General features: G+C 35.1%; 1 protein-coding gene across 7 annotated transcripts in view; it reads right to left on the bottom strand.

The window, feature by feature from the left end:
* Nucleotides 1-395: 395 nt before the first annotated feature.
* UBE3A (ubiquitin protein ligase E3A) overlaps nt 396-12452 on the bottom strand; it is a 95102-nt gene continuing 83045 nt past the window's right edge. For all 7 annotated transcript variants that reach the window (XM_046652468.1, XM_046652466.1, XM_046652469.1 and 4 more), the window contains 2 exons: nt 3600-3743; nt 396-2353 (listed from right to left, as the gene is read on the bottom strand). In XM_046652468.1, coding sequence (XP_046508424.1) covers nt 2233-2353; nt 3600-3743 — 265 coding nt within the window. In that variant the 3' untranslated portion in view covers nt 396-2232. The remainder of the gene's footprint in view (nt 2354-3599; nt 3744-12452) is intronic.

The following is a 12452-nucleotide window of genomic DNA, read 5'->3' as shown; positions in this document are numbered from 1 at the left end:
GAGTATCTGAGCAAAAAAGTACCTTTATGACATGACACTTGGGGTAGAGGGAGTACCCACTATAGTCAAAATTTTTATTGCTTTCCTCTTCCTTAAGATATTGTCCAGTGACATTCTAGTATACAGTAATGAAAAGGGAAGTGGTAACATGCCCAGGATAATTAATTACTACGCAAGTGAGAACAGCTATTCTGGACAACCAATGACTTTTTTCTCTTCAAATATTTTTAAGGGTAGATTTATTTTCAACTGTGTGTTAAAAGTCTATTTGATGTGAATTCTATATGTGATAACCTATACTCAATTACCATTCAAAAATTTCATACAGATACGTTATTACAATTTTAGAACTTCAATACTGTAGTGATAATAAAACTTGAGAACTGAAGAGCACAAATTTCTTCACGAATTTATTATATAAAATGCCCCCGAGTATTTGATTTCTCTTCTCACTTTCATTTTACACAAGAAGCACATGGATGAGAGGCCCTTTAAGATAACTGTAGTAGCATAAGGGTCCCTTGCCATCAAGGTAGTGTACATACCTTAACAGTGTTCTAAAGGCTGGCCCAGAAAAAACTCATATTACCATATCACAATATGGAAAGCATTGTCTTCTTTATCCACTAAATTATGGTGAAATATGTCACTGTTTTATTTAAGCATTATGGTACATAACAGTTCTGTCTCAATTACTAAAGGAATTAAAATAATCCTGAAAGACATCCTTTTTCCCCTCCAATGATTTGAAAGCTGTATTGTTCCTGCCAATTTCAAACAAATCATCACGTTGATCTGTCATAGTCAGTTAAAACAATCATCAAGGCACAAGCTCAGCACATTAGCTGTAGCTTGTAGTAAAAGGATATATCAATATGTCTCTCCTTAAAAATACATAATCCTTTTATTTTATATTGCAATAAGAGAAATTAACATCACAGACACAGAAGACTAGAAAGGGGAAACTACTACTTCTGAATGTCCAGTAATTTAAACCTATTTGTACTTTTCCAGAGTACATGAAAGCAATATTTAACACTTTTTTTTGAAGTAAAATTTAATCTTTGGGGATATACAATGTAAATAGGACTTAAAAGTAATAGTTCCATTCATTTCCAGGTTTGCTTACTGTATCATTAAGTAAAACAAGGCACAGTAGCCATTTTTCCATTATATTGCAACACTGATCATGTGCCTTGATAAAATGGCAGATTAGACAAGATGATGGCAACATGAAGGGAAGACTTTGGATTGTCTATTTAAAATGTAGCTAATAAGTAATTAATAAAAAACTTATTTTAAGTGCACTTTCACATGCTTTGTGTTTATAATAAACAAACTTCCTAACTTTCTTGCAATACGCTTGACTACCATTTCTTTTGGCCAAATGCACTTTTCCCCAGTAAACTTAAAACAACAACAACAACAACAAGAACAAGAACAAAAAAAATCCCTGTCCTTTCATATACTAAGAAAGAGGACTGGCTACTGAAACAGTTCGTTGCAAGACACATGAAGACGACATACTGTGACATGAGCTGTTTTTAATCTGTTGTGCTGTTACTAAAGGAAAGTTCTGAGGGCTGCAGTTAAACATTCCACATTCTCCCTTCCATCTTTATTGATTTCAAGATTTTGCACAGAAAACTCTTTGGGGACTAGAACAGCAGCAATTGCATCACACTGTTTTCAAGACTTCAAGTTTCAAAAGCAAATTGTTTTTAAAAAAAAATACAGTTCCTGATTTGAGTTAGATACAGGGACAAAAAATAGCACATACTTGAAGGTTACATGGTCTACAAATGGTGGCAATATTTTCCTTGGGAGAGTAGTTTTGTTGGTATATATTTTTTTAAATACTCAAAAAGGCTCAACCTCAAGCAGTAATAAACACAAGCAAAAGTGATTTAACCCTTAAAATAAATATTCAGAAAAACCTCTCTGTACATACAAGTGAAAGAATACGTAACACTTTCACGCAAAAAAAAATAATAATAATAAAGGATTTGTTCATATAAGTAGCTGAAATCTGCTGTTCCAGCCCACATATCCCCAATAAAGAAGGGAGGCACAGACATAGGTGACTACTGTGGTTCACTATCTTACAGCCTTTTTGTACTGGGACACTATCACCACCAATTTTATCCCTCTTGTTATATTTATTAAAATTTTAAATTTTCTTTTCCGTTTCTTTTCCCTTTTTTTCTTTTTTCATTTTTTTTCCACTTTTTTTTACAGCATGCCAAATCCTTTGGCATAAGTGATGGCCTTCAACAATCTCTCTTTAAGTTTTTCTTTGCTTGAATATTCCGGAAGTAAAAGGACATTAAAGCAAGTATGAGATGTCGGTAACCTAAATAGAGAGAAAGGGGAAAAACAGGAAAATAAGTCATGGGAAATACATTCAGTATTAAATGATTCTACTTTTAGATGGTAAATATAGTTGAGATGGTTTGCAATATAGACTACACATTAATGCAAGTCATAAACTTTTTGCTTTCATCATGCAACAACCAAGTAACAATTTGTCTTTATGTTTTAAGTTACTCAATGCTAATCATGATGATCAATGATGATAACATATTGCAACCACCGAGTTATTACTACATACCAGATATTGTTTAGGTACTTAACCCTTAGAGTTCATTTAACTAAATCTTCTCATAATAAACCTACAGAGTGGGTATCAGTATCCCCACTATAGAGGTGTACTCTTTGATGCTGCTGAGAAATATTTCTGGCAATATGACTATGTAAATTATTCCATAAATATAAATAAATTTACATTAATACATTATATGTCAGATAATGTAGAATACTAACAGAAATGTTTCTATGCATTTAAACCAATAAATATAGGCATACCTTGGAGATTATTGCAGGTTCAGTTCCAGACCACAGCAATAAAGTGAACATTGCAATAAAGCGAGTAACACAAAGTTTTTGGTTTCCCAGTGCATTAAACAATTATTTATACTGTAGTCTATAAAGTATACACTAGCATTATGTCTAAAAAACATCAACGTACATACCTTAGTTAAAAAATACTTATCAGCGAGTCATAATGTTTTTGCTGGAGGGTCCTGCCTTTAATTTGTTAAAAAAAAAACAAACAAAAAACCCCACAGTATATGTGGACTGCAATAAAACAAGCTATGCCTGTATGCTAGTGCTCATGTACGGTCCCTACTCGCCAAATAAGTTAACTTATACAATAGAGAGAGAACAAAATTAGTCAAAGATTATGAAATTGAGGATTCTGGCATAATCTAGTGCTGAACAGACAGTCTGAGCCTCAATTTAACTACTCTAGATTACATAATATGGCTTTCAATTAAAAAATTCTGAACCAAAAACTGAATGAATCACACCGATTTGCAAAGTTACAAATCAAGTAAATCCTATAATAATTTTTAACGAGGCCAGTGTTTAAAAATTTCCTCAAATAATATTAACAAAATATTCTGTGAACTAATTTTGCATATGATTTGGAGATTTCTATATAAAATTATAAAAGTGCTCAGAAGCTACTTTACGGTCCACACGTGTGAGATATAGAATGCAAGGTTTGCGGTATATAGTCACAATTTAGTAATTACCTTTCTGTATCTGGGCCGTTTTTGGCTATAATCATCTTTAATTTTCCTAGTCCGCCTACAGGTGCTCGGTCTGTGCCCGTTGTAAACTGCAAGAAGAGTCTTTTCTGCTCATCTGTAAACGAATGAACAATTTCCCAGAACTCCCTAATGAGAAAAAATATAATCCTGACTTTAGTTTGGCATTCGTTACAACCAGCACTAACATAAGTGTATGACTTGTATTAAAACCATATTAAGAGACAACTTACAAGTTAATATCAGGAAGCCTAAAGATTGATTCCTGGTGATCTAGGATATAGGAATTCCACTTAAGCAAATTTATCTTAAGGAAACAGTTTTAAAAACATCAAAGTTTATGTTCATCACTGTATTATTTATAAAAGTAAAAACTGGTAAACCTAAAGTGTCCAACAATAGGAAATAATTATGTAAACTATGGCATATTCACAATACATAATCAGTAACAAACAAAAGACAAAATTCAAAGCCAAAATCCCATGCACTGAAAATGACTGAAAGAAAATAATCTGAAAAAATTAACTCCAGATGTCTTCGGGTATATGTTTTACTTCCTTATTCTCTCAGTCTACTCATTCCTGGTTTAACTTTGGGAGAAAAGGTGATACAGATTAAGGACAAAAGAAAAACAAATGAACAAACAAACAACTTACACATCTAATAGCAGTAATACAAAAGTATACAATTTTTATACAAACTGGAACACTTTTACCAATAGTGTGTGCTGTAAAATGGGGAATGGGGGATTATACTGATATTTCTGCCATACGGAGTTATCTTAAAAGAATGAATTTATCCCTAGAATTCCTAAAACCTATGTGATAAAAGTCATGTTACAATGTTGCTTGTTTAACTCACTCTAAAAACAAAATGCAAGCTCATTAAGAACAATTTTGGCATGCTTCTTTGAATAATCAGGTACGCATTATTTTAACATATACACTCAGCTAAAAAATTTGAAGATTTTAGAAAAACAAAAAAAAAAGAACGTTTAATTGGTGAAATAATGTATTTCAATATTTATTTGAAAAGTTCTTTCCAGAACCTTGTCAGAGAACATCATACTTCCCACATCCATAATTACAATTCTAGCTTTTGATATTCTAGTATTCCAGTATATAATTTCTATTACCAAAATGCTGGCATTTTTGTTGGTGCAATGCCATTATTTCTGACAAGGGTTAGCAGCTTTATTAGACTTCTTGGCTCTCTCCAGTGTCTCGCTACTTCCCTTGCCTGACACTCTAACATCCTCCTCACCCCTAAGTTTCTGCAAACCTACCACTCACCTAGATGAAATGATAAAGAAATACAACAGGAATCTGGACATGGAATTTGCAGGCACATCTCTCAGGAAGGAAAGAAATCATACAGTTTAGGTAATTTCTTTTGGGTGGCTGGCAAGAGAAAAAAGGAAGTCTGCTGTAGCCAGAGCCCTCTGTCAGGGCAAAAAAGCTGCCCTACAATGGGTGATAATCAAACCTTCTCACACTGCAGAAGTGCTCTGAAACCTAAGTGAACCAGGCACACCTGAAGAGAAAGATGCAGGGTGCCCTTGAGTGGAGGAGACAGACCCTGATGGAAGTAGCAGACCAGGAGTGGTCACTCTGACCAGTCTGGCTCTATTATTTAGGAGCTATTTCTTTGGTTCTCTTTAAAAAAAAACTAGAACTTAAAATATTGGGGTTACTATCAGTTTATATAATGAAAACAATTACTCAACAAAATTCTTCTCTTCCTCTAAGTGTTATGTTCTACAACAAGAATTAAGAATACAACTACTTAGAAAACTGAAAAAAAAAAAAAAAAAGCTTCTTTGTTCCAACATAAAAGTGGTAGCTGCATGGATCACATCCCATTCACATCTCCCAAAACCTAACCAGATCAAAAAGGAAAGAAAATCCAATAAAAATACCCATAACCTATGCCTAGATTAAACTAGCAGCAAACTCCAAGTGACATGTAATCTGGAGTATGAATAACTAAGCCCACACTAGCAGAGTCCAGCAGGAGTATGTGGAAGAACGAAGTGTGAAGAATAACATGGGTTAGGGTTCACTCCAGGAGGGGAGAGGCACCCAAGAGTGAACTACCAAGGGCAGGTAAGGGCACTGGCAACAGATGGCTAAAAGGAAGGGCCTTGGAAAGTACCTGGGACCAGAAATGGCAGTCTCAAGAAGGCACCATGTCTGGAAGAGATGGGGGGCACCTTGGGAGGCAGGGGTGTCCCCTGAAAGTAACTTCTGGTTGTAAAGGGATGGAAGCAGCTGATGAAAAAAGGCCCTGATTAAACAAGATGGAATTGAAGAATCAGAAGGAGCTGGGCCAAATAACCATATATCAAAGAAACTACCATTGCCACAGCAAAAGAAGACCTTCTATGGAGAGATCACTAAAGCCACCAAACTCCTCCTCACTCTCCCATGAGATCTACTAACAGCAGGTCCAGAAAAATCCAACATATAGAAACATAAATGAGAAAAACAGAATTCCAAACTCCAAATAAAGATATTATAAAACAAGTCCAACAAATACATGAGAAACCAAACTTTCTGGCAGAAAAAAAGTACACCTGAAAAATCCAGTTGTGAAGAATGGGAAATCTGTGACATTCACATTCCAATATGAAGGGAAAATGCAACAACAGATGAGAAAGAACACCATTAATCAGAAATACAAAACTCAGAGAGAGATGGACAAATCTGAATTAGAAATGAGAATACTCAAAAATACTCAAGAAATATACAAAATGAACTTCGAAATAAAGACTAATTTATAAGGTGACCAAAGGACAAGCAAAATGACCATAATTTCTACTAGGGACACGGAAGTCAGAAACAAAAAAGCAAGAAAACAAATTAAAAAAAAAACTAAAGAAATGCACACCAAAGCAGAATACAGGAAAAGAACAATATTTAACTACATGAACATAAAAGCTTTCACTTGGAAAAACACCCTGTCAGCAAAATCAAAAACAAATGACAAACTAGGAAAAAAATATTTGAAAATTTATCAACGTTAAACTGCGAATCTCCCTAACACAGAGTTTCTAAAAATGAAGAAAATGACCAATAACTGGGCAGGAAAATGAACAAGACTATAAAAAAATACAAATAGCTCTTAAGTACAAGAAAAGATGCCCACTCTCATTCATAATGAGGAAAACACAAATTATAACTACACTGAAATATCGTTTCTCAACTAGCTGATAAACATCCTAGTTTAACAACACTTTGGGTTGGGTAATTGTAGGTGTATATACTCTTATATACTGCTGGTGGGAGTGCAAAATGTTACAATTTCTGTGAAGGAGAATAGCAAAATTACATATGCATGTAGTGGCATTTAATACAACAATGCCACTTTCAGCAATTTAATGATACCCTTACATATGTACGGAATAATCCATGCATCTGATGATTCACTGTTACATCACTTCTAATAGTAAAAGGTTAGAAATAACCACTATGTCCATGAACATTAATAATCTATGCTGCAGGGGCCAGCCCTGTGGCCGAGTGGTGAAGATCGCACGCTCCGCTGCGGCGGCCCAGGGTTTCACCAGTTTGGATCCTGGGTGCGGATATGGCACTGCTCGTTGGGCCACGTTAAGGCGGTGTCCCACCACATGCCACAACTAGAACGATCTGCAACTAAGATACACAACTATGTACCAGGGGCATTTGGGGAGATAAAGCAGAGAAATAAAAAGATTGGCAACAGTTGTTAGCTCAGGTGCCAATCTTTAAAAAAAAAAAAAAATCTATGCTGCAGCCACACAATCTGACAGTATTCAGCCATACAAAAAAATGTGGGCACTATCTCTGTATTGATATGGGGTGATTTCTAGTATATACTGGGAAAAATTTCTTCCTAGCTCTGTCCCCTGAAAAACACCTGCAAGCAATAACATTTAATTAAAAAGGTCATCTCTTGTACCCAATATTCACTTCTAAATGCCATTCCCCAATAATTTCTTGTAAAAATGGCTTATTTCACACCTAGGGTTAAGAATGTTGAAGGTGAGCTAAAAATTTCAAAATTTAATGGGGTCATGCTAAAAATACACAAAGACTAAGTAATTTGAACATCATTAAGACCAATGACTGTGCAACACATTAAACATAAAAGCCGTATGTTCATAACATGATTCAGAAAAAGGCAAAAAACACTAAAAAGCCAAACAATTGCCACTACTGAAATTATTACATTAACTCCTTACTCTGAAGTATTTAAATACATTTTATCATGCCTTTTCAGTAGAACTGTTTTTCAAAGTACCTAAATAGCACCCATTAAAAAGAAGAAAATGAATGGCACGTATAAAGAAAGAATGAACAGAAGAAGAAAATTATTTTCCAAATAACCAGTTTGCAACCCCCAGTGAAATAATGGATTCAGGTAAGGATACTAATGGATACTAAAATCAGGTGAAAGACAGATAAGGGGTTTTGGGAATATGATGGTGGCAGTGACACATTTTGTATTTTGCTTTTTTAAAAAAAATCTTCCCAATCTCTCCCATAAAAACAGAGCTAATTGGATGGGAAAATTAAAGACCTACAGGGAATACCTACAACAAAACTAGGTGATAAGATATCCCCCATGAATCTTCGAATGTAAGTGGATAGGAACAAACTACTGACATCTAGAAGAACTGGTTGGTTATCAGCACCAGTGAGTGAGGAAGCAGAGGGAAGACAAGTGGTTTCTTATAGCTTTGAGAACAAGGGAGCCTCAAAACCACTGACCTGCTGGAAAGCAGGGCCAGTTTGAGAATAGTAGTTAAAAGTTAAGAGGGAGTTCCACAAGATCCAATTTGCCGATGATTATAAGGGGATCATGATACAATAAGCTCTGGGCACTTAACACTCTTGACACCAAACTTCCCTTCCAAAATAAACCTTATACTGAGGAGAAACTGCTGGGAATAACATCCAAACTGACCAGATCAAGGATAGTAAAGGCAAAGGAAAATTAAATTAAGTGTGGGCAGAGAAGTAGAGAAGGCATTTCAGAAAGCACAAGATCATAGTTCTGATCATCCTACAAAAACAAAACGCATGGAGACCTCCTGAAGCACGAAAAGCTGTCTTGGCCTATTTCTCCCTCTTGCAAGTATAGGAAAACTAGTTTCACTTTTAAAAAAATGAGCAACAGAAAAGAATTGCAGTCAAATACTAAACAAAGTTATTAATAGAGAGCAAGTACATGTGAACAAGAATGATGTCCCTATAGAGAATGAAAAAGAAAGTACACCAAAAGATTTGCTAACAAATGAAAATTATAAATGAATTTCAAATTGAGCTAAATATTTTTTTAAAACAATACTAGAAGCCATGAAAGAACAAGTAAATCAGAAATAGGGAATCTCAGAACAAAGGTAACAGAAGAAAAGGAAGATTTTGGAAGACACGACAGAACTAAGGAATAATGTGATATAAAAGAAAAAAATCACATCAATATGAAGAAATGAAAACTAAACTAAAAGAACCACAGGGTGAATTAAGCACTACGATAATACCACTGAAAGAGGACACAGAAGAAAAATCTTAAAAATCAAGAAGAAATGAAACCATGCCTGAAACTCTCCTTGCCAACCCAGAGATACAGTTGGCAGGGAACTGAATTCTGCCACAATTGGCCCTGTCCTGGAAAGTGCTCTCCTTCCTGCAGAGCCTCAGAGTCTCTCCCAGCCCAGACACACTGAATGGCCAGGAATACCAGTAAGGGGGATCCTGCCACAACAGGCACAGGGCCCAGGAAGTGCTCTCCAGTCCCATGGGCCTGAAACACCACACAGCTCAGACTGGAGAAGTAACTCATTTTGCACCCCTTAAGCAATACCATCAGGGAGGAGAGGAAGCCTGAGTGAAATGAGATACATGAAGCAGACCTGAATAGCACCACAATGGCTCTGAAAATTAAATTTGTCACTGGAACCACAACCCACACAAAGTATAGGAAAGTATAGGAAAGTATAGGACCTGCATGCTAAACTTGAACAGGATGACCATCTACTAAAAGAAAAAAATGTAAATAGGACCCAGAGTTTCCTAACATAAGAGCCGATATGTCCAGGATACAATCCAAAATCACCTGTCATACCAAAACCCAGGAAAATCACAATACGAAGGAAAGAAAATCAACTGACATTAACACTGGGACAAATAAGACGTTGAAATTATATGATAAGGATTTTAATGCAGTCATCAGAAAAGTGATTCCACAAGCAATTACAAGTTCTATTGTTTCACAAATGAAACAATAGAAAATCTCAACAAAGAAATAGAAGTTACAATTAAAAAAAGACAAACAGAAACTATAGAGGTGAAAAACACAATAAAAGAAAAATACTGGGTGGTCTCAAGTAGAGTGAAGATGAAAGAAGATAAAAATCTGAACAAAAGAGAGAAAACAGACTGAAAAATAGAAATGAACAGAGCCTCAGGTACACGTGGAACAACGGCAAATGACTGAACACTGGTATCATTAGAGGCCCAGAAAGAGAAAAGAGAGAGTGGGGTTGAAAAGGTATTTGAAGAAATGATGGCTGAAAACTTTCCAAGTTTTGTAAAAGATACAAACTCACAGTTTCAAGAAGCTGAACAAACCCCAAAAAGCATAAACAAAACTATTCTTCAAGAATAAAAGGAAAATAGTCATTCTCAGACAAAGGATAAGTAAAAGAATTTGTCATTAGCAGACTTGTCTTTGAAGACTGACTGAAGGAAAAAGATAGACTCTTTAAGTAAATGGAAGGAAGAATGGAAATAGCAGAAATATAGGTTCATATAATAGACTACCCTTCTCCTCATTAGTTCTATAAATCCTATTTGGTGACTGATATGAAAATTATAACAGCATTAATATGCAAGACAATGACATATAAAAGTGGAGAAAGTAAGAGACCCAAAGGAAAACAAGGTTTCCACACTTCACTGGAAGAGATGTTGATACCAGTATCACATATGTGTAATGTAATACAAACAGCATTCATGAAGAACACTAAAGAATACACACAAAAGAGAGTATGAAAACTGAATCAAAAAGGAATCCTAAAATATGTTCAAGTAACTAAGTAACCCAAGGAAGGCAAAAAAATAGAAACAAGAAACCATAAAGAGGAAAGAAACAGAAAATAAATAAAATGGCAGACTTAAGCCCTCACATATCAACAATTACCTTAAACATAAATAGTCTAAATATATCAATTAAAAGGTAAAGATTGACAGAGTGAATGAAAAAAGAATATGACTCAACTGTATCCTATTTAGAAGAAACTCAGTTCAAATTCAGCAACATGGAGAGGTTGAAAGTAAAACAGAAAAAGATGTATCACGCAAACATAAAAAAACCCAAACAGGAATGATTATATTCATATCAGGTTCAGAGCAAAGAAAATTACAAGATGGACCTTATATAATGATAAAAGGATCAATCCACCAAGAGACATAAGGATTCTAAATGGGTATGCACCAAATGACAGAGCCTCAAAATACATGAAGCAAAACCTGACAGCAATAAAAGGAAAAAGAGACAAATACCAGAAACAGATCTACACAAATATGTTCAACTTTGACATATGTGAAAAAGTAATTCAATCAAGGAAGGATAGAGCAGATATCAAGAATATGCAAAGAACTCTCAAACTCAACAGTAAAAAAAAAAAACAACTGCACTCTTGGCATTTATCCCAGAGAAATGAAAACTTATGTTTTACTAAAAAACTACATGATTTTTCATAGCAATTTTATTCATAGTAGCCCCAAACTGGAAAAAACCTTGGAGTCTTTCAACAGGCAATGGAAAAAAAGAATGTCGTAAATCCGTATCAAGAAATAATACTCAGCAATAAAAAGGAACAAACTATCAAGGCTGGCCCACTGGTGTAGAGGTTAAGTTTGCGTGCTCCCCTACAGCGGCCTGGGGTTTGTGGGTTTGGATCCTGGGTGCGGACCTAAGAACCACTCAATAAGCCATGCTGTGGTGGCATCTCATATACAAAATGGAGGAAAACTGGCACAGATGTTAGCTCAGGGATGATCTTCCTCACCAAACAAACAAAAAGGGAACAAACTATTGATACATGCAAAAATTTGGACTCTCAAGGGAACCAGGTTGAGTAAAAAAAATCAATCCCAAAAGGAGACATACTGTGTATATGATTCCTTTATCTAACATTCTTGAAAATGACAAAAATGAAAGAAACAGAGAACAGATTAGTGGTTGTCAGGGGTTAGAGACTGGAGTGGGAGTAGGGTGGAAATGTGGGTGTGGCTCTAAAAGGGCAATAGGAAGGATTCTTGTGGTAAGAGAACTTTTCTGTATCTTGACTATATCCTAGTTGTGATATTGTACTAATGTTTTGCAAAAAAATTATCTCTGAGGGAAATGGGGAAAGTATATACAAGGTCTTTCTATATTATTTTTTTATAACTGCATGCAATTCCACAATTACCTCAAAATAAAAAGTTCAATTTAAAAAAAAGTGTTAAAGAGGATTAATATCAGATAAGTAGATTTTGGAGGAAAGAAAATTAGTAGAGACAAAAAGGCACATCACATAACGATAAAAGGATCAATCCACCAAAAAGATATACTGGAGCTCTAAGTGCATGCACCAAACAAAAGATCTTCAAAATACACAAAGCCAAAATTGGTAAGAGCTGAAAGGACAAACATAAATCCACCACTCAGAGCATTCAACACTCCTCTCTGAGCAACTGATAGAACCACTAGTCAGAAAATCAGCAAAATCATCAACCAACAGGATCTAAATTGACATTTATAGAACCCTCTGCCGACCAACACAGAATACACAGATTCGAAAGT

The sequence above is a fragment of the Equus quagga genome, chromosome 2, assembly GCF_021613505.1.
Source record: "Equus quagga isolate Etosha38 chromosome 2, UCLA_HA_Equagga_1.0, whole genome shotgun sequence".
Taxonomy (NCBI): domain Eukaryota; kingdom Metazoa; phylum Chordata; class Mammalia; order Perissodactyla; family Equidae; genus Equus; species Equus quagga.
This window is presented reverse-complemented; position numbering and strand designations above follow the sequence as displayed.